Source organism: Micromys minutus, assembly GCF_963924665.1.
Source record: "Micromys minutus genome assembly, chromosome: 16".
NCBI classification, from domain to species: Eukaryota; Metazoa; Chordata; class Mammalia; order Rodentia; family Muridae; genus Micromys; species Micromys minutus.
The window spans coordinates 11,623,486-11,641,986 of NC_137985.1; the positions used below are offsets into that span (position 1 = coordinate 11,623,486).

General features: G+C 38.9%; 2 protein-coding genes across 3 annotated transcripts in view; one reads left to right on the forward strand and one right to left on the reverse strand.

Moving 5' to 3' along the window:
* Positions 1 to 75: 75 nt before the first annotated feature.
* TAF1D (TATA-box binding protein associated factor, RNA polymerase I subunit D) lies at positions 76 to 9,601 on the forward strand. Of its 2 annotated transcripts, XR_013975369.1 has the most exons (12): positions 76 to 101; positions 1,309 to 1,399; positions 2,055 to 2,433; positions 3,330 to 3,505; positions 3,824 to 3,875; positions 4,727 to 4,893; positions 5,784 to 5,842; positions 7,058 to 7,101; positions 7,295 to 7,325; positions 8,214 to 8,949; positions 9,176 to 9,211; positions 9,423 to 9,601. XR_013975369.1 is itself a non-coding variant. In XM_080930341.1 (6 exons), exons 2-6 carry the CDS (start codon positions 1,329 to 1,331, stop codon positions 4,871 to 4,873), a joined length of 825 nt encoding a protein of 274 aa, XP_080786467.1. In that variant the 5' UTR covers positions 76 to 101; positions 1,309 to 1,328; the 3' UTR covers positions 4,874 to 5,771. The 2 variants fall into 2 exon arrangements, 1 of the variants encoding a protein (XP_080786467.1); XM_080930341.1 differs by lacking the exons at positions 5,784 to 5,842; positions 7,058 to 7,101; positions 7,295 to 7,325; ... (1 more) ...; positions 9,176 to 9,211; positions 9,423 to 9,601 and having other exon boundaries at positions 4,727 to 5,771.
* CEP295 (centrosomal protein 295) overlaps positions 9,569 to 18,501 on the reverse strand; it is a 36,658-nt gene continuing 27,725 nt past the window's right edge. Inside the window, exons 18-27 of the mRNA XM_080930340.1 lie at positions 16,941 to 17,093; positions 15,679 to 15,785; positions 15,106 to 15,208; positions 13,234 to 13,370; positions 12,671 to 12,812; positions 11,577 to 12,145; positions 10,178 to 10,315; positions 9,991 to 10,084; positions 9,798 to 9,908; positions 9,569 to 9,698 (exon numbers count right to left, since the gene is read on the reverse strand). Coding sequence (XP_080786466.1) covers positions 9,640 to 9,698; positions 9,798 to 9,908; positions 9,991 to 10,084; positions 10,178 to 10,315; positions 11,577 to 12,145; positions 12,671 to 12,812; positions 13,234 to 13,370; positions 15,106 to 15,208; positions 15,679 to 15,785; positions 16,941 to 17,093 — 1,613 coding nt within the window. The 3' untranslated portion in view covers positions 9,569 to 9,639. The remainder of the gene's footprint in view (positions 9,699 to 9,797; positions 9,909 to 9,990; positions 10,085 to 10,177; positions 10,316 to 11,576; positions 12,146 to 12,670; positions 12,813 to 13,233; positions 13,371 to 15,105; positions 15,209 to 15,678; positions 15,786 to 16,940; positions 17,094 to 18,501) is intronic.

The window sequence follows — 18,501 nt, forward strand, 5'->3', positions numbered from 1 at the left end:
CACGATAGCCACGCCCACGGACGTTCCCTCCCGCGAGATTTCGTCCTTGTCCTAATCAGGCTGTTGGGCACCGAAGCGTTCTTTTCGGCGCGGCGACAGAGGTGAGCGGTTGACTGTGTTGGGCGCTCTGGTCGGCCGCGGCTGACCGGGAGGGATCGCCCGGACCCCCCAGGGGCTGCTGGGGCGGCGGGGCAGGGCCGCCCGGAAACGGCGTTACGGTAGGACTGGGATCCGCGGAGCGGGCCTGGCTCGGGCCTTTCGCGGGCCGCTGTTGGGAGAGGCCGAGGTGTTCTGGGCCTGGACGGCGATTTTAGTGTCTTGTAAGGGGTCGTGTGTTGCCTGCCCACCTCTCTTAACCTGGTTAAAGGGTCTTGTCAGCCGGTCCCCAGCACATGCTCGACTCAGCTCACCACGTGGCCTCCAAAGCTTGCAGTCTGAGGATTTGAAAGTAGCATGCAGGTGGGAGTGATTCCCAGATAGGGTTTTAAGGTAATTATCTTGGGATTTACCCTCAGGCGTATTGTTGGTGCAAGCGGGCCAACCTTACATTTCAGTTTTGATGGATTGATTTTAAAAAGCAATTCGTGGAGTGGGTATTTTGCTATCTAAGGTCATAGTCACCTCATTTCTTACCCTTGAAGTTTGTGATTAGTTCTAAAATTTGTGTAGCCCGAGGTAACTTTGAAGTTTTTTTTTCTCTTTTAGTACATGTGGCCGCATTACCCTGCTCTTATTTCTACACCACGTACATGCAGTACTCACAGTGCCCAGAGTGGACATTGAATTTTTTAGGAATGGTTACAGCTATTTTAAGCTGCCATGTGGGTGCTGGGAGTCTACTTTTAGTCCATTGAAGAGCTCAGTCCTAACTGCTAAGCCATCTCCAGCCCCAATCTGTTAGGATTACAGGATTGTGAACCACTATTGCCATGTCCCAACTACCTGAACTGATGTTCCTGTTTCACTGTTTAGGTGCAGCCAGGATGGAACTAGAAATGATATAGTAATGTGAGGCTATGCGGTGGTTAAAGCCATGTGGGTTGTTTTGTGGGGTAGATTTAGAGAGGGAACAAACTGCATTGGAATTTAAGGGAAACTTACTGTGGGGAATATATGCCATATGTATGAGGGTACCCAGGAAGACGAAGCACTTTATCATCTCAGAGCTAAAGATTGTGAGCAACCCAGTGTGGGTGCTGGGAACTGAAATCTGGAAGAGGAGAGGAGCTCTACAGAGTGGTAAGAAGTATGTTGAACTTTTCATTAGAATGCTGTGTATGTGAAGGTCATTGAAATTTGTAATTACAGAAAACTGGGCAAGACAAGTGATGGCCCAATCAGAAGTGAATTCTGTTGACTGTGTGGCATCTGATAGAGATGGTGACATTGGAGATCAAAGGTAAGGTAGCTTTTGTGGGCAAACTATAGATTCAGTCCAAATGCTCAATTCATTTTGAGACAGGGTCTGTCCTCACCCATATAACCCTACCTATCTTCCCAAGAGTTGTGATTAAAGGCACCTTATTAGTGCTTGTCCATAAAGATAGAAAAGCTCACGATTAAAATTTATATTTGACTAATACAGTTTGCATAAAATTATTGCAGATAACAACCTGAACATGCAGAAATGGAACATAGTGCAGTTTTTTTTTCTAGGAAAACTACATTTTGGGGGCTATTTTTTTTTGGATTTATTGGCCCATTTTTGTTTAATGGATAGGAGAAGCCTCAGTGGTTAAATGGCTTTTGAAACATAAAATTGAAAATATTAACCAACTGTCTTGTTTTAATATAGTAAGGACATGGAAGTTAACTGGTACTGAGATAAATTGCTAGTTTTTTTTTTTTTTTTTAGGGGGTTGAACTTTGAGTGAGGTTGTACTTTGAATTTTTCACATTTTAGATTTGTCACAAGTACTTTTGCTTGTCCTGGTGCTCTTAGGTCAGTGGAGGGTGTGGAACTGGAGGGATGCACAGCTGAGCTGCCTGAGAGTATTGGTCTTGCCACCCATGGGGGATTGTATCTAATGAAAATTCCGAAATTTTTGTTCTAGTGATGACTCATCCGATGGCAGCTTATTTAAAACACAGTGTATTCCTACACCTACACAAAAGCAAAGAATCCCCACTGTGAAGTGTCGTACTTTACCTGCAAGTGTTGAAACAGATTCATCTAGTGACTCTTCTCTAGAACCAAGGCCTTTGACATTAAAGGCTATTTTTGAAAGATTTAAGAAAAAGAAACAAAAAAAGAGGAAAAAGAGAAAATATAAGCCAAAATTAAAACCAAGGGGAAGACCACCTGGAACGAGGAACACTAGAAAGTCACAAATAGATGTGAAACAAATTAAAGACAAAGGAGCCGTGCTCCCGTACTTAGACTCTGAAAGTGAAAGAAAACCTTTACCTTGGAGGAAAATCTTAACATATGAGGTAAGTGATTTTTTTTTTTAAGTAGGCGAGTATATTAGGGAAGGTGGAATGGCTTGCTGGCATTCTTATTTGTCTGAGGGACACCTGGGACAGACTTTATCAGTAGTGACATCTATGTAAAGTGCTCCAGTCTTCATCTCACGTGCATCACTAGTGAGAAATATCCACCAGCATATTTACCAGTGTGCACAGAGTTCCTTATACAGAGTCACTCCAAACTACTCTGAAGTACACCATCCCAAACTTCTCAGCAGTAGTTCAACCAGATACTTCAAGGTCAGCTAGTATGGTATCATTTCTTAAGTAAGGCCCATTTAGAATAATCCAGGAAGGGCTGAAGAATGGGACCTTGAAGCTGCTGGTCATGTGCACTATTAGCCTAGAGAACTCTTGCTCAGAACAGCAACACCCATAATCTTGGCAATTGCTATACAAAAAAAATAAGGCCCTGTTGTTTGAGGATCTGTTCTCCGTTGATTCTGAGCAATGCCAAATTGACTGTTAACTAGGACAAGGGCCAGAGAAAAAACCCAAGTACCCAGATACTAGTTAGGTTTTTCAAATGTTTGAGTATTAGGCGTTGAATGATTGCAAGTGGTCCTTGGTTGGTTAATGCCTGCTTTGTGTATTTCTTTTGTGTGTGCACTTGCAGACAGCTTCCTAATTTGGGTTGTCTTCCTATTTATTCACCTTGTTTCTACATACTGTTTTTACCACCCAAATCTGGAGTTGCAGTAGAACCATCATGTACATAGCATTTACATGATTTCTATGCATTCAAATTTGGTCCTTTGAACAGCAAGCTATTGTTCGGCCCCTTGGTACATTATTGAGCTTGATTTATAATTACTATTTGATGTTTCAATCTTTAAGGAATTGTGTGTTCTAACTTGCAGCAAGCTGTTGCAAGAGGATTTTTTCACCACATTGAAAAACTCAAGTATGAACACCACCTTAAGGAGTGCTTAAAGCAAATGCATGCTGGGGAAGATTTAGAAAAGGAAGACCTTGACAGCCGTAGACACAAGTATATGGATGATGATGGTCCGCTTTCTCCTATTGACGAGCCATTGTAAGTTGAATCTGGAAGTAATTTGTTCATTTGTCGTTTAATTTTTTAAGATACTTTAAAGTCCCACTACTGAATAGCTTTGGCTAGGGTTGAACTCAGATTTACCTTTTTCTCCCAATGCTGGGATTAAATGCATGTGCCATCTATAAAATGAGCATCCTTAAAATTCATAAATAGTAATAACTTCTAGTAGTCCATTTAGGATTGTTTAATTTGAGGTATGTGCACAGGACATCAGAATATTGTTTTCTTTGACTGTAGGTTTCAGTGGTTTTAGAATACTAGGTAAGATGTGACACATTTCATTTACTGTTACAGAACTGAAGATGAAGCAACAGATCCTCAGTCTGAATGTGATATCAAGTTGGTTGTAAGTGACTGAGTTTTTTTCCATCTCATATACAGAAGTTGTATACTATTTGAAATTTCATTTAAACGTTTAAGGGTGAAACTACTATTTAGGGTATTTGATACTGTGGTGTTTTTTGTTTTTATTGTGGCTCTTTTTAGCTCCAAGTGTTGGGGTTCAATGCTTTGTCTGCATTTATGACAAGGCAGACTGCTGAGTTATAACTTTAGCTTTGAATATTTGTGTGTAGAGTATGTGTATCTGCATGCAGGTATGAGCACACATTTATGGAGGCCAGAAAGAAGTCATTCTGGCCTCTTGAGACCACAAACCAGTGGATTAACCTGCAGCAGTCTTTGCTCCTGCTTATTGGCTAACAAAATGTGTATTTCTGTCTGGCTTCAGTCTTAGGCCTTTTTAAAAAAAATTCAGTATTGTGCTTTGCCGTCAAGTATACCAGGTGTATGCCTGGTTCCCGGTGCCTAGAACTGGGGTTACACTCACGGTGGGTGCATGGAATTGAATCTTAGTCCTGCAAGTAAGAGAAGCCATTGTCATGGCTTATTTTTTTATTTTTTTAAAACTTAATGTGAGTGCTTTATCTACATGTGCACCTGACTAATGGAAGAATACCCCATGGGAATTGAAAGGAAGACTCCTGAAAGACCTCTAACTGCTGAGGCATCTCTCCAGCCCTGAAAAGCCAGTGTTCTTAACCACTGAGCCATCTCTAGCTCCTGATAAATTATATGAACACTTAGCTAGTCTGGTATACCAAATGAGAAATAGCACTGGTGTACTGAGGAATAGATTTGTACTTATCCACCAGTCAGTGGTGAGTTTAGTTACTAATTTTCTTCTATTAAATGCAGGAAAATAGTTGCTTTATAATAAGTTCAGAATTCCCAAGGAAGAGAAACCTAGAGCACGAGAAGATTAAGAAAGAATCTACATTCTCTAAAAAGGCCAAAGCCAAAGATGCCACACAAAGAGCACAGAAGGACCTGGAAAGGAGATGAACACATGAATATCAAAGAAGGTAAAGAACACAAGTGGCTGTATGCCAAGTAGATGAAGAAACATAAAACACTGAAACAATCTGGGAAAGAAGATAAATCTTGTTGGGAAAGCTAATAAATAAATACTTAGTGAAGCTTTTTTCAGTGCTTGGTTTGAAATCCTTTATCTACTATGTCTTCCTATATCTACTTTCCTTCCTATGTCTATTACAGCAAGCATGCTTTTGATTTTGGCAGCAAAATGCTAACTATCCTGTAAATGTCTTAGTTTCAAGAATCCTAGCCTCTTCAGTGCTTAGCCCAAGCAAACTTCATATTTGTGTATTTTGCCTACATGCATATGTATGCAGTATGCATCCTGATACCCAAGGTTAGAAGACCTCAGGATCTGGATCTCAGGTTACAAGGTGGTAATTAGCCAGCCATTGTGGGGGTGATGGGAACTGAACCACAATTCTATCTACAAGAATGTTCCTATCTTGAGCTTTCTCTTGACACCCACACACAGCTTCCGGTGGGTATGTAAGTCAGTCTTGAGTCGACCAAGTAATTATCTTCCCTTAGGACTATGTTTTGAATTTTAGCACTGTCTATACTGTGGTCACAATTGTAAAGCTGGTTCTGTGTCAGTATGTACAGAATTGCTTAGTAGCACTTGTGTTTGTTTTTGTTCAACTGTTGGACAAAGGCAGGTTAGACAGGTGCAAAAAATAAATCCTCTTTTGCAACCCAGAACTCATTTTTCAGTATGAGTTTTGATACATACAAGAAGGAATAAAAAAAGGAATATAAGAGCACAGAGGTGTTATTGATGAAACTGGTTCTAGCAGTATCCTATGTATATATCTGTCTATATATATAGCTTATCCTATAAAGGTAATGTGATAGATGAATATTCCTTTCTTTAAAGGCTTGTCTTACAAAGTCAGAATTGGAAGATAACCATGAATGGATGTTTGTTTCAGTGTTGTAAGTAGCATGTCATTTTACACCTAAACAGTTTTCATCTCATTATGCTAACTTTAAGTGATGCTAATACAGTGGAAGTTTTAAGAGTCCTCCAACCCTCAGTAAATGCTAGAACATTAGAATCAATAATTTGAACTGAGATGTTTACCAGAATAACACAAAATAAGGCCATAAGGTCTTATACTCAATTTACAATATTATAAAAAAATTTCAAGCATGGTTTATAAACTATAGCAGAAACTTGTAACATCAAATAATGTTTGAAAAGTCTGAGTTAACTTAAATAGGTATTCTAAAAAAAATCAGGCTGCCCCTTTATTTAGGCACTTAATGAAAATTTAGTTTTTATCTGCCTAATGTCTCTGACCCTTATTGTTTTGAAGACCTAGTCTTGGAAGCTTCTAGCCTCTGTACAATCTCTGATTTAGGCCTAGAATGTTTTCAGCCTCTTGAAATTTATTGCTCACCCTTTCTTGTTCTTACTCAATTTTTGTCTGGTTTAACAAAGCTGTAGTGGCTCATTTTTGTCCAAGCTGACTAATTCAATCTGACTTCAAACTACCCTGTAATTTGTTCTGACTTTCTGAGTTCCTCCCTCTTGGGTTATTTTGTATTCACCTGTGTCTTGTTCTGTCTATACCTGTCTTTGTAAAACTAGTAAAAACTGCCTCCTTCCCTCAATTGCTTCTCTTCCCCCCTCCCCCATAGTTGGGTGTATCTTTGTTGAATCTTTGTCACTTTATCTGCCACTCAGACATCACTTTCAAACATGGGTGATTCCTTCTATAACCTAACTTTACCTTCATTGTTTGGGATTAAAGGCATGTGCTAAGGGTGTGTCAGTATTGAGGTCAGCATAACCATGTTGCTAGATTAAAATCCCTCTACAGTAAAAGTGAGTTTGGGAGGTCAGCACTGTAAGAATAGAACCTTAGAGCTAAGGTAGAAACATTTCCTGATTTTGGTGATTTCCTTAAGTTCCTATTCATAGCTGTCTATATAGAAGGTGGATGGAGAGCTTCACAGTTGTTGAAATGATTGCTTTTGAGGTCTATCCCGATGGGGCTTTCTTAGTAGCCACACGTCGTTGGAAACGCCTCATATATTAACTTGTGGCTTTACTTGACTCACAGGACTGTTTGTTAGGTCTGTGGGAAGGGGCTACAAGACAATGAATGTAATACAAAACTGATGTGTTTGGTTTGCTTTCTTCAGGCACTGGCATTTCCTTCATAAAAGATTAGAATTCTGAGTATTAGGTGAGTTTTAGTGACTGTAATTTTGGGGAAATAACAGCTACAGTTCAGATGATGAATTAAACTGTTCAACTGCTGAATGACACAGACATGAACTAAAATTTAATTCTGACAACTGGCTACAGCTGTTAAGTCTAAAATTTGTAGTTTTTTTTAAACAAATAATCCTTTTAAAGTCATATGTATTGTTCTTCAGGAAAGGATGAGGAGACTCTCCAGAGATGATGGTAAGTAAAAGTAGATTCCTGTAGGATTCTAGTATAGAAAATTACAAATCTCCGGGGGTGATGTGGACATTTGCTGTGTGTGTACAAACTAGAAAGTACTTTGTGCTAGGATAGCAGTATATCAAATGCCAGATGAAAATGATTAGAAATGCTCAATCAGGGATATTGAGTTTTGTTTTTATAAAAGATATACATACCATGTACTAGTCCCACACCTATAGTTCTAGGAGTTGAGAGTCTGGGGCGGGAAGATCCAAGTTTCAGTACAGCCAAGGAAACTTGTCTCAGAAAATAAAATTCTTGGCTGGGTAGATGGTACAGTGGGTAATTATAGTTCAAAAACCCAGCTGCCAGGCCGATAAGATAAATCTGTAAGCTCTGACTTTAGTCAGAAACCATCACTGAATAAGGAAGGCAGTCAACATCAGTGTGCCCATGTATGTGCACCCAAAGAGAACAATAATCTTTTGAATTCACTCATTTTCCCATTTGTAAGGGAGTTTTAGCTGAGATGCATAAACTCAATAGCTGAAAGTCTGCCCTGCCCCGTCAGAATGTGAGTGTATGTTAACATCAAGAAATTAGCTTTTTCATAGGACTTTGCACTGCACGGTATCTGCACTCAGCAGTTCTTTCCTGTTGGGTGTTCAAAAGACAGTGCGATAGCAATTCACTATCTGGCATCGTTGGTTTCTTGGCTTTGTGCATGCTAAACCTGGTATTTCTAATGATACAGTTTATTTCATATGTACATAGTTTTGGATATAGGTCTGCTGGGGGTAGATAGAACAACTTGTAAGTTTGATTTCAATGTCTGTTCTGGGGAACAATTAACTAGCTGGTCTTGAAGCTTGGTTACCTGCTGAATTCCTTTTCTCTTCTTCCTAGGGTGTCACACAAGTGAAGCCTACCTTAAAATGGTAATTTTTCTGTTTCTACATGACTTTACTGGAGTACTAGATATATCATATGAGACTCAGGAAGTAAGCCTCATTGTACATAAGAATGGGCATTGTTTGTCAGTGTTCAGAACTGGTCAGTGTGGCTAAATTGAGATACAGGTCATGCTTCCATCACAGCAGATAAATTACAGTGGTGACAATGAGACCTGTAACATTTGTCTGTCTACTGCACTCTTGTGCATGTTAATAATTCAATTTGTAATATACTCTTATGATCAATCTTGTAGGCTTAAAAGCTAATTGAAGAAGGGTCCCTAAAGTAAACTGCTGGATTCCTAAAAGCTTCTGGTAAGATGTTGACTTTGAAGCCACACATGTAAGATAATACTGAAATTTGGAAAAACATGACCTACCTACCATAAATGATGTTGTGATGATGGGCAAAGTGTTCAACTGCTCTGAATGTGCTGAATGAAAGTAGCCTTTCTGAACATCTCTATTGGGTAGGTTTCCCTAGACTCCATGTGTGCAGATCTTCCGACTCCCTTCAACTCCATATATGTGAGCTTCCAGAGTGCCATGTGCAACATTCATTTCAGTACTCCCTAACCCTAACTAACTCCATGTAGAAATCTGTAATTTTTTGAAACACACTTTCTCCCACAGGTTAAGAACTTAAGTTACCAATGACTGTGTCTTTAAACCAAGGACAGATAAAACAGGCAAGTAATTACTCATGACAGTAATTTTTATAATGGTCATTACCAAGGCTTTTAGAATGCAGTTTCTCATTTGCTGTGGACATGACCATAAAGAAATATTCCCATTAGGTTTTTCATATGCTTACTTGAGTAGCAGTTAACCTGTTGGGAACAAATCCTTACCCAGTTACTAATGATATGCAGATGGTTCTAGTGCTCATCTGATTACTCCCATGTTCTTATGCAGGGCTGAAAAAGCACAACTGGATGACCTTTGAGAAAGGTGTGTATACGGGAGGCAGGTAGTGAAGGTCATTTCAAAGAGGGCTTGGTGGACTGTAAAACCAAAAGCTCTTAACGCTGTGACCAGAGATCAATGTTCTTCAAAGCAAAGCGTGCACTTTTTCATAGTGCTGTGTCTTTCTGAGAAGACAACATGCATGCATATCCCTGAATCACAATTAACTCCTCATATCTTAATTTGTCTCTTTTAGGGCTATTTCAGATGACCTGGATGGACAGCAAAGGAATCAAATACCTTAAATAAAAATTTATTGACTTAATAAATAATTCTATACATTACAAAAAGAACCCTTAACACACTTTGTAAGAAGTCAGCATGTATTTTTTGGGGGGGGGGCTTGAAGTTTCTCTAGTGTTCTGTAGAATGAAAATTTAGCTGTTTTTAATGAGTGAAAGACTGGCTCCTGTTCACCCCTTTTCCTGCTTTGTTTTCTCTTCTCTTTGCTGCTGCATCTCAGCTAAACTGCCTGTAAGAGAAATTTGTGGAATTAGGTTGGCACAAGTGCCTTTTGGTGCATGATTAATGTCTTGGGCAGCTTTTCCTCTTAGGGTTCTAAGGAACTTACCTGTCTCTTTAGCTTCAGGGAGCCGAGTTTTATTCCGGATCTCTCTTTGTCTCTGGTAGGATCTTTCCATGAATGTCTTTTTTCTTTTCATAAATGCTTCCTGTAAACTACCTGGTGCAGCAGTAATAAAAATATTCATGGAATTAATTAGCAACGGATGTTTTAGGTTATCTGAAAGTCTCAAGTGGTTTACCTGAAAGTGCTACTGTGGGTTGGTCCACACAAGGCTCTGATTCAGCTCCATGGACAGGACTTTCCACTGAGGATGAAGGCAGAACCACACCTGCCTACAAAAGGTCATTTTGGCTTTAGTATCCTGCCTTCCTCCCGACTCCCACCCAATATCAGTGGCTCAAGCAGGTTGGGTGCAGTTGTTTTACCTGAAAACAGCTCTGTGCTTCATTGTCTTTGTCTTCAAGGGTTAAATTTGCAAGATCTGTTTCAGTGATGCTGATGTCACTAGTACTCAGTAGAGTGAGGTCTGGCTCTTCCATTATACCATAGCCAGTTTCTGTTTCCTGTTTAACAAACATTCAGAAATATGAAATTACCCTCATAATTGCCCATGGCAGTACTCTCCTCATTCATAGGATACAGGTTGGGTTTGCCCTGCAAGGATGAATCTGAGGTGCTTTCTCATGCAAAGCCACTGTGACATGCTACACAAATTTAGCTTCTTGGGACATCAGGAGCCATCAAAATAGAGATCTGTTGGCCCAGCACAGTAGTTAAGTGGATGCAATATCCTGGCAACAGACTACATTTGAGCCCAGTCTCCTGCAAAACAGCACTGCTGTCCAATTTTTATCTTCATTTTGCATATGCAGTTGCACTAGCATTTTTTGCATGACAGATTCCTAGCAAGTATCACCACGTGTAAGTAAATTAAAGAGTACCTGTTCAATTCCTAGGAACCACATGGTGGCTCACAATCACCTGTAATGGGATCTGATGTATCTGAAGACATTGCTCAGATGTAGAGATACTTCAGAATTCTTTGTGCTGCAATTAAGCACTTTAAGCTACTAGGCCCTAAAAGTGATAGTTCCCACTCAGATTACCCTTATTGTAATTTAATTTCCTGTTTGGCAGAAAAAATATTTTGCCATGGGAGGGACAGCTTCAATAATTCTTTTGGACTTAATTTTGACAATATGCTACATAGCATAGCACTAAACTTGGTTCAGCCCCATTCCATCGCTGAAGTAACTCAAGGTATCCCACTCCATTTGTATAGACCTGATCTTGCCCCAACACCAAAAAAAAAAAAAGTGAATTGCTCCACTATGAGCTTTCCCATCATTTCAATCAATCCTGGTAATTCTATCTAGAAGTATGAGGCCGACTTAACTCCACCCTAACATTCCTTATTTATCTCACTTAAAACTTCCGCAATTAATTCACTACTTTTTCTGCCCCCGCCCCTTCCTTTCAAAATGAGCTAAGAAATAACTGCCTCATCCTAGGAATGCTAATAGCCACAACAGCAGTATTCAGTATATCAGTAAATCTAATTTTCACCTTACATTTAGTTGATTTATCATCTATTTTAGGGGCTACTATTACTGCCATTATTAATATGATGCCACCACTTTAACTCAATATCAAACATCATTTGTGACCTCTGGTATTCTTCCAGTCACAACAGTAGTGAAAACCATATGTAGTTGACTAAGTAGCCTCTGTACATGCTGAACAGAACTTGATAGAAAATAAGTGTCAGAAGGAGGCTTTTCAAAATATATTTGGAAGTTTTCTAATGAAGACAAATTAACTTACCCAGACTGGAACAGGGCTCTGAAATGGACAGTGCTCAGATTTCAGTTTGTGCTCTGCTTGTGCTAGCTGACATCTGTTTCTTACAGCTCTTGTAGTTTCAGTTACCTTCTTTTCGTTGTGAATGCTCAATGAATCAGATCCCTGAACAGAAGTGTCCATCTCCACTGCTCCTGCATGTGGGTTTACAGGTAAAACTACATTTTCATCTTCAGTGAGTCTTTGTGACATTGTAACTGCTTTTCTTGACAGTTCTTCAAAACCCAACATGTCTTTGCTTTCTAATTGTTTTACTGAGCAATCACTAGAGAGAGAACCACAGGGAGTGCTGTGCTGCAGGAGTAACTGATCAAACAGAGTATCGGATGAACTGCAGGCTGGACTCAAATTCTCTGCTGAAGGCTGGAGACAGATACTTTTTTTCTTATTTTGTAATATTTCAGAATAGTTCTGGTTTTCCATGGTTTGGGAAGTGCCTTTTGCTTCAATGCAATAAATACTGGGTAGATCAGCATGTTGGCTTTCCTGTGAAGAGAATTCTGGTAGAAGCTGTTGAAAAGATTGCTCAGATCCTGCATGAAAAAACAACCCCCCCCCCAACAAAGTCAATACTGGATAGAGTCACATATTAAGTAAACTATAAATAGGTTTTATGGCCTACAGTTTTAGAAGGAAAAGTTGATGTGTATAAACAGACAATAAAGCCAACGATCAGTAATTTTCACAAAAACATTATTTTCTAAATAATATGGTTATTCCCATGAGAATATGGTTATTATTAATAAATAATAAATGGTTATTCCCACGAGAATTCTGAATAACAAAAATAGAAAACGTACATGTGTGTGTGTGTGTGTGTTTACAAAGTTCTAGAAAGATAGGACTACGGTTAGTCAGGTGGGACAAAAGTGATTTTTGATTGTGTGAGACTCAGTGTTGTACACATTCAAGTCAAGTATATATTACATTGCTTAAATAAAGGAACAGAACCTCTGATGCTGAGAATCAGAGAGGGGGCAGATGAGCAGGTGATAAGCATAAATGCCAAAGAGATGGGAGAGTCTTCATGTGGGTTTAACTCTCACTTAGTCACACACCCTCAGTTGTACCATGAACCAGGTTAACATCAAGTTGTTGGTTCAGCCTTGAGTTAGAAGAATGTGAGCTGGCTGTCAGTGCTGCGAAACACGTTCCTGTGGACAATGCCTTGGCATGTTTTTCAGATGAAGATTCTGAGCTCTGCTGAGAACAGTAAGAAAAAAGGCTGAAATACTGATCTTATATTATCAGTCAAATCTACCATGTTCCTTTGATATTTTTTTCTTAATTACAACTTTACCATTATAGTCATGAGTTGTGATCATTAAAGGAACAGGTACCCTTCTTAGTACTGACCTAGATTCCTAAAAGATGAACTATCAGCCTCTGTACTCTTCCCAGAATGCTGTAACTGCTGTGAGGTGAATTCCTTGCTCTTTTCTCTATAAACCCAATGACTGATAAGTGGGACCGCCTCCTTTACCAAGGTGTACAAGGAACCACATAGCTGAATGGAGTGAAGCAGTTTTTCATTCAGCTACAAATTCCACAAAACAAGATGACTGGTCTCCACCTTTTAATCACCGTCCATCAATACTCACAGCATTGAAATTTAATATACCTGGAAAAAGTCTCTGTCTTCTTGAGAGGTCCCAGGGGATGATAAGTCAAGATCAAGATGTGGTTCTAAGGGTCTGAAGAGCTGACGATGCAGGTGTGGAAATATGTGTTCCAATTCTGGAAAGTCAAAGTCCACAGCTGGAACGTTAAGGAGGGAAAAAAAAGATAAAGCTTAATTTTAATAACTGCAACGAAGCGCAGGAAATGATGGCTAAGAATGTGCCCATCAGTATTTAAACATTTGTAATACAGCAGGATTACTTCCATCTGCTCTCCATGCTCACAAGATGTATTCAGAGTCGGTCGAATCATGACTGTTCCCCAGATAGAAGGCAGCTTCCATGGTTAATTAGGAATAGCAGACCACATAAAACCACATAAGAATAAAACTTAGCTATAAGAGCTCAACTTCATTACCAAGTGTCTTCCTTGTTGCTGTAGGGCACATGTACTGTTGTTGATGTGTAATATTTTAATTTCAACCTTTTATGAAAGAGGTAAATTAACTGCTCAATGGTCCCACAGCAACAAGTGCTCGAATAAATCCCACCCAAATCCCTGTCTTAGTTGTTGTAATTTAAGGTAAAGGGAGATGTCCTTCTCTTTAGGCTCTTCAAGCTGCTTTATTTTTTTAATTTAAAAAATTAAACTAATTCATTTATGTATGTATTTGCTTGTACATGCCATGGTGCACCTGCCATAGTGCATGTATTTAGGTCAGAGGTAACCTCTAGAAGTTAGTTCTCTCCTTTCACCAATGTGGGTTCTGTGAACTGAATTCAGGTGGCTATGTCATAGGTTGATAGCAAGTACCTTTAATGTTGTGATGGTTTGTATATGCTTGACCTAGGGAGTGGCACTATTAGGAGGTGTGGCCATGTTGGAGTAGGTGTGTCACTGTGGGTGTGGGCTTAAGATCGTCACCCTTGCTGCCTGGAAGTTAATCTTTCACTAGCAGCCTTCAGATGAAGACATAGAAGTCTCAGCTCCACCTGCACCATGCCTGCCTGGACGCTGTTATGTTCCTGCCTTGATGATACCTCTGAACCTGTAAGCCATTCCAATTAAATGTCCTCATAAAAGTTGGTCATGGTGTCTGTTTACAGCAGTAAAACCCTAACTAAAACAAATGCCAAGACATCTTCTCACTGACCCCCCCCCTTCATATGTTTTAGTCAGACCGTGCTGCCAGACACCCTGTCTCTAAATGCCTTCAGTATTATCTGTGGTACAAATGATAACGCAAGCCGTAAGAAATAATGAAGTTAAAGCTAAAAAGGGATGAAAAGTGAAACGCTTAAAAAAGTTATACAAATATTCTTTTAAAATGGTTTTACCCTGAAAGTCTCTTTTTTCAGGTATCAAATTTGCTTCATTTATATTCTTGTCTATGATTTGCTGAACACGTGTATGATCAGATGCACTTTCTTCCCCCGTGGGCAACAGAGAGTTATGAGCACCTAAAGAGTGCTGCTGCTGGTAAATAACTTGTGTTGAAGGGACTGCACAACTAAGAGGACCAGTCTCTTCCTGTTTACTGGTAGATTCTTGTTCTAGATGCTCTGTCTGTTCTGAAAATGACTCTGAAATTAAATGTAATGAAGATATTTAATTAACATTTATACCACAGTAATTTAATGTCTCGGTATTGCTGAGATTGTTGGAGTCAAGATATCTGTTCGGAGGGAAAATGTGCTAGAATGCACACTTTGTCAGTTTCACAGTATCTATCAGAGCACAGTATTCTATTTGACACTGATGCTGTTTTTCTTTGTAGACTCGAGATGGTTTCTACCGCAGACCTAATTCCTTTTACCACACTGCAGTCTAGCCAGTGCAACTCCTTTAATATGTTCACAAAGTCTGATAGTACCTGGATCTGTGAGGCTCAAATCTGTGATTTCATAACTTAAGAAGCTTCCAGTAGAAACAGTTATTGAAGATAATGGTTCCTGAAAAATCTCTTGTGTTTCATCCTAAAATACAAAAGGGAACTATTTGATCATGATCATGACACATCTAGAAAAACCACAAATGATCTACATGGCCAGTTGTCAGGTCTGAGCTCAGGTCAAGTGTAGAAACCTTCACAGTGACAAAATTCAGTACTAAAGCCTTTTCATCATTGCTCAGAAATGACCACACACCCACACACACACACACACACACACACACACACACCCACCCACACACCCATACACCCACATACTACCCTTCCTTCTCCCACCATAGACAGACCCTAATTGTTTAAGCTGTTTTGTAGTTTTGCTTCTCAGAACTATAGAGATCATGTACCAAGCAGACCAAAAGGTCTTCTGATGCTCAGATTTGGCTATTTTCATCATTGATCCACTTCAGTAGATCTCAGAGAACAGATTTTGTTAATGAACTAAACAAATACAAAAAGCCAAACTGTTTAATAAATACACCAAGTAGTATTACTGACCTCATCATCTGGCTTGGCAGGAGGGCCCAGGTATGCCCATGCTTCTTCTTCTGAGACAGTATGACTCAATACTGAATGATCCTCAACATCAGATTTCTTGACTTTAACTAAAATGGAATTTGAGGGTTCAAAGTAGGGGCAGGGGCAATTAAGACAAAGTAAATTTTAGCACCAGAGGATGTCATTCTCTGCATTTCTATACCTTATTTTTGTATTTTCCTTCTTAAAATAGAAAAAAAAAGCCATTTATTGTCATCTATAGTACTCACTAGGAGAACACTCATTAAGGAAAGAAAGGAAGAAAAACAGAAAGAAAATGTATGTCACTGCTAGTCAAGGAAAAAATTCTCTTAAAATATTTAAAATGATAAAGTTGGAAGAGCCCAAAATACACATCAAAATATCAAAACTGACAATGTCCTATACTATTCTTTCAACTATAACAAAAAAAAAAAAAAAAAAAAAAAAAAAAAAAAAAAAAAAGCAGGCATTGGCACCAATCCTCTCTTATGAACCCTCAAACAGAAAGTTTCTCATTGGGCGCTGGAGAGATGGTTGGTTCAGTGGTTAAGGGCACTGACTGCTCTTCTAGAGGTCCTGAGTTCAAATCCCAGCAACCACATGGTGGCTCACAACCATCTGTAATGGGATCAGATGTCCTCTTCTGGTGCTGCTGAAGACAGTTACAATGTACTTACATATAATAAATTAATTTAAAAAAAGTTTCTCATGTCCTATGTTTTTATGTTTTAACTACAACTCACATACCAATTATCTGTGTTTAAATCAAGCTGAGATAAAAAGAAATCCTTGGAAGTTAATGACTTAAACAAGTTACAATGACTAAAGTGGTATTGGAGCTTTGCTCTGTAGGCCAGCCAGCAAACAATATTACAGCTGAGTGTCTATATGTATCCATTCAAAAGCAAGAAAATTAACCCTTTAGAAGGTACCTTTCCTACCACTGTATTACAATGTGGCCACAAAGTTGCCAACTTACCCTTCATATATTCATGGTACTCACTGCATGTGCCAGCTGGGCAGTAAAAGGATGTCATAGCACTTGCAAGACAGAGGCAGAAGGGTCTCTGAGTTCCAGGGCAGTCTAGTCCCAGCTTGCAATCGAGAGCAGTTATGTACCACAATGATCTATTACTGGCAGTAATCAAAGCTACTTAATACCACTACACACAACCTAACAGTCACCTTTTGTCCACATGTCCTTGTGTGTAACACTTTCACTTCCTACATATCTTTTTTACCTGCTTCAGCACTATCATGGCTTCTATTGTTCTCTTGAGCAGGTAGTTGGTGACAACCAAATGGATCATGTGCCAGTGGGCTCTCCAGGAAACTTTGTTCTCTGCTTACTGAGACCCTTAATGGGTCTCGGTCTTGATAAAATTCTCCTTTTCCTGGGTAGGAAAAAAAGAAAAACCAGCTCATTGAATTTCCAGTTGCTAAAATGGCCATTTGTTTTTAGGCGTGCAAGTGTTTTGCCTGCCTGTATGAATATACACTACGAGCGCAATGTCTTGGAGGCTGGAAGGGGTAATGGATCCCATGAAGTTGGAATGAAAATAGTCTGTGCATGAGTCCTCTGGAAGAGCAGTAAGTGCTCAACTTCAGAACCACCTTTCTAGTGCATCAATGGCCACTTTATCATGTAAAATGGCCATATAGACAACAGGTTTTAAAAGTCCAGCCAGCCTTATCATCTACATGGTTCTTTATGGTGCTTCTGTATATGCAGTGTCATTATCATTAAAAATTTTATCTTATTTATATTGTTATAAAAAAGTAATTATATTCTTAGCCTAACTTATGAATGGCATAATTTTAATTTAAATCATACCTTGAGCAGGATTAATTTTTACTATATTCTTTAAAACAATGAAATGTGTCACTCATATATATCTAAGAAGTTCAATATTCTTTTAAAATCATCTTTCTCAAGCACCATGGATCTTAAAGATTTATCTAATAACATGAATTATTCATCATCATGTTACATTACAAGCCGAGACTAAAATTTTATATTTAGAAAATTGCAAAATTCTAAATTTCCACTTGGATTGTCTCCTATGCTTACTCACTTCAGAGTTTCTTCTTGGAGACTAGAGATACTTGGTTTTACTTTGTTCAAACATGACTTTCTCGAAAAATAAGTTAACTGAAAATTTTGAAAAAAAAATTCCAGCCAGCCTTTTAATACAGTAAATATGCAGGAACTTAGAGAAAAGCTTCTAAAAATATGAGGAGGAAAAAACTGGACCAATAGGATATATGGAACCAAAACAAAAACTAAGTTTTAAAGTCACTCCTATTCTGTTTTCATGGAACAGAAGTAGGATGTACCAAGGTTGAGTGTTGGAGGAGCCCAAAACAAAACAACAAAAGACTGTTAACTCTAATCAGACAATAAATTCAGAAGCAAAGAAAAAAAACAGTAAAATAAAAGAATTAAGGAAAATTATCCAGAAAATAAAGACAAAAGAAATGATCTACAAGAGAGAAAAGAAGGAAAATCAATACAGATTAGTGTTTTCAACTTAATTATTAACCTCTAACTGCCCTACCCAACACAAGCTGTAGTTTGCGGATTAAAAATCACTGCAAAGGAGCTGGAGAGATGGCTCAGTGGTTAAGAGCACTGACTGCTCTTCCAGAGGTCCTGAGTTCAATTCCCAGGAACTACATGGTGGCTCACAACCATCTGTAATGGGATCTGATGCCCTCTTCTGGTCTTTGAAGACAACTACACTGTAGACACAAAATAAATCTTTAAAAAAAAAAAAAAATCACTGCAAAGCTTTCATTTGT

Excerpts from the sequence above, each read along its gene's own strand:
- TAF1D (XM_080930341.1), top strand. The coding sequence starts at position 1,329 with ATGGCCCAATCAGAAGTGAATTCTGTTGACTGTGTGGCATCTGATAGA. Across the intron at positions 1,400-2,054 it reads GGTGACATTGGAGATCAAAG|TGATGACTCATCCGATGGCA; the intron begins GTAAGGTAGCTT and ends TTTTTGTTCTAG. Across the intron at positions 3,506-3,823 it reads TCTCCTATTGACGAGCCATT|AACTGAAGATGAAGCAACAG; the intron begins GTAAGTTGAATC and ends TTACTGTTACAG.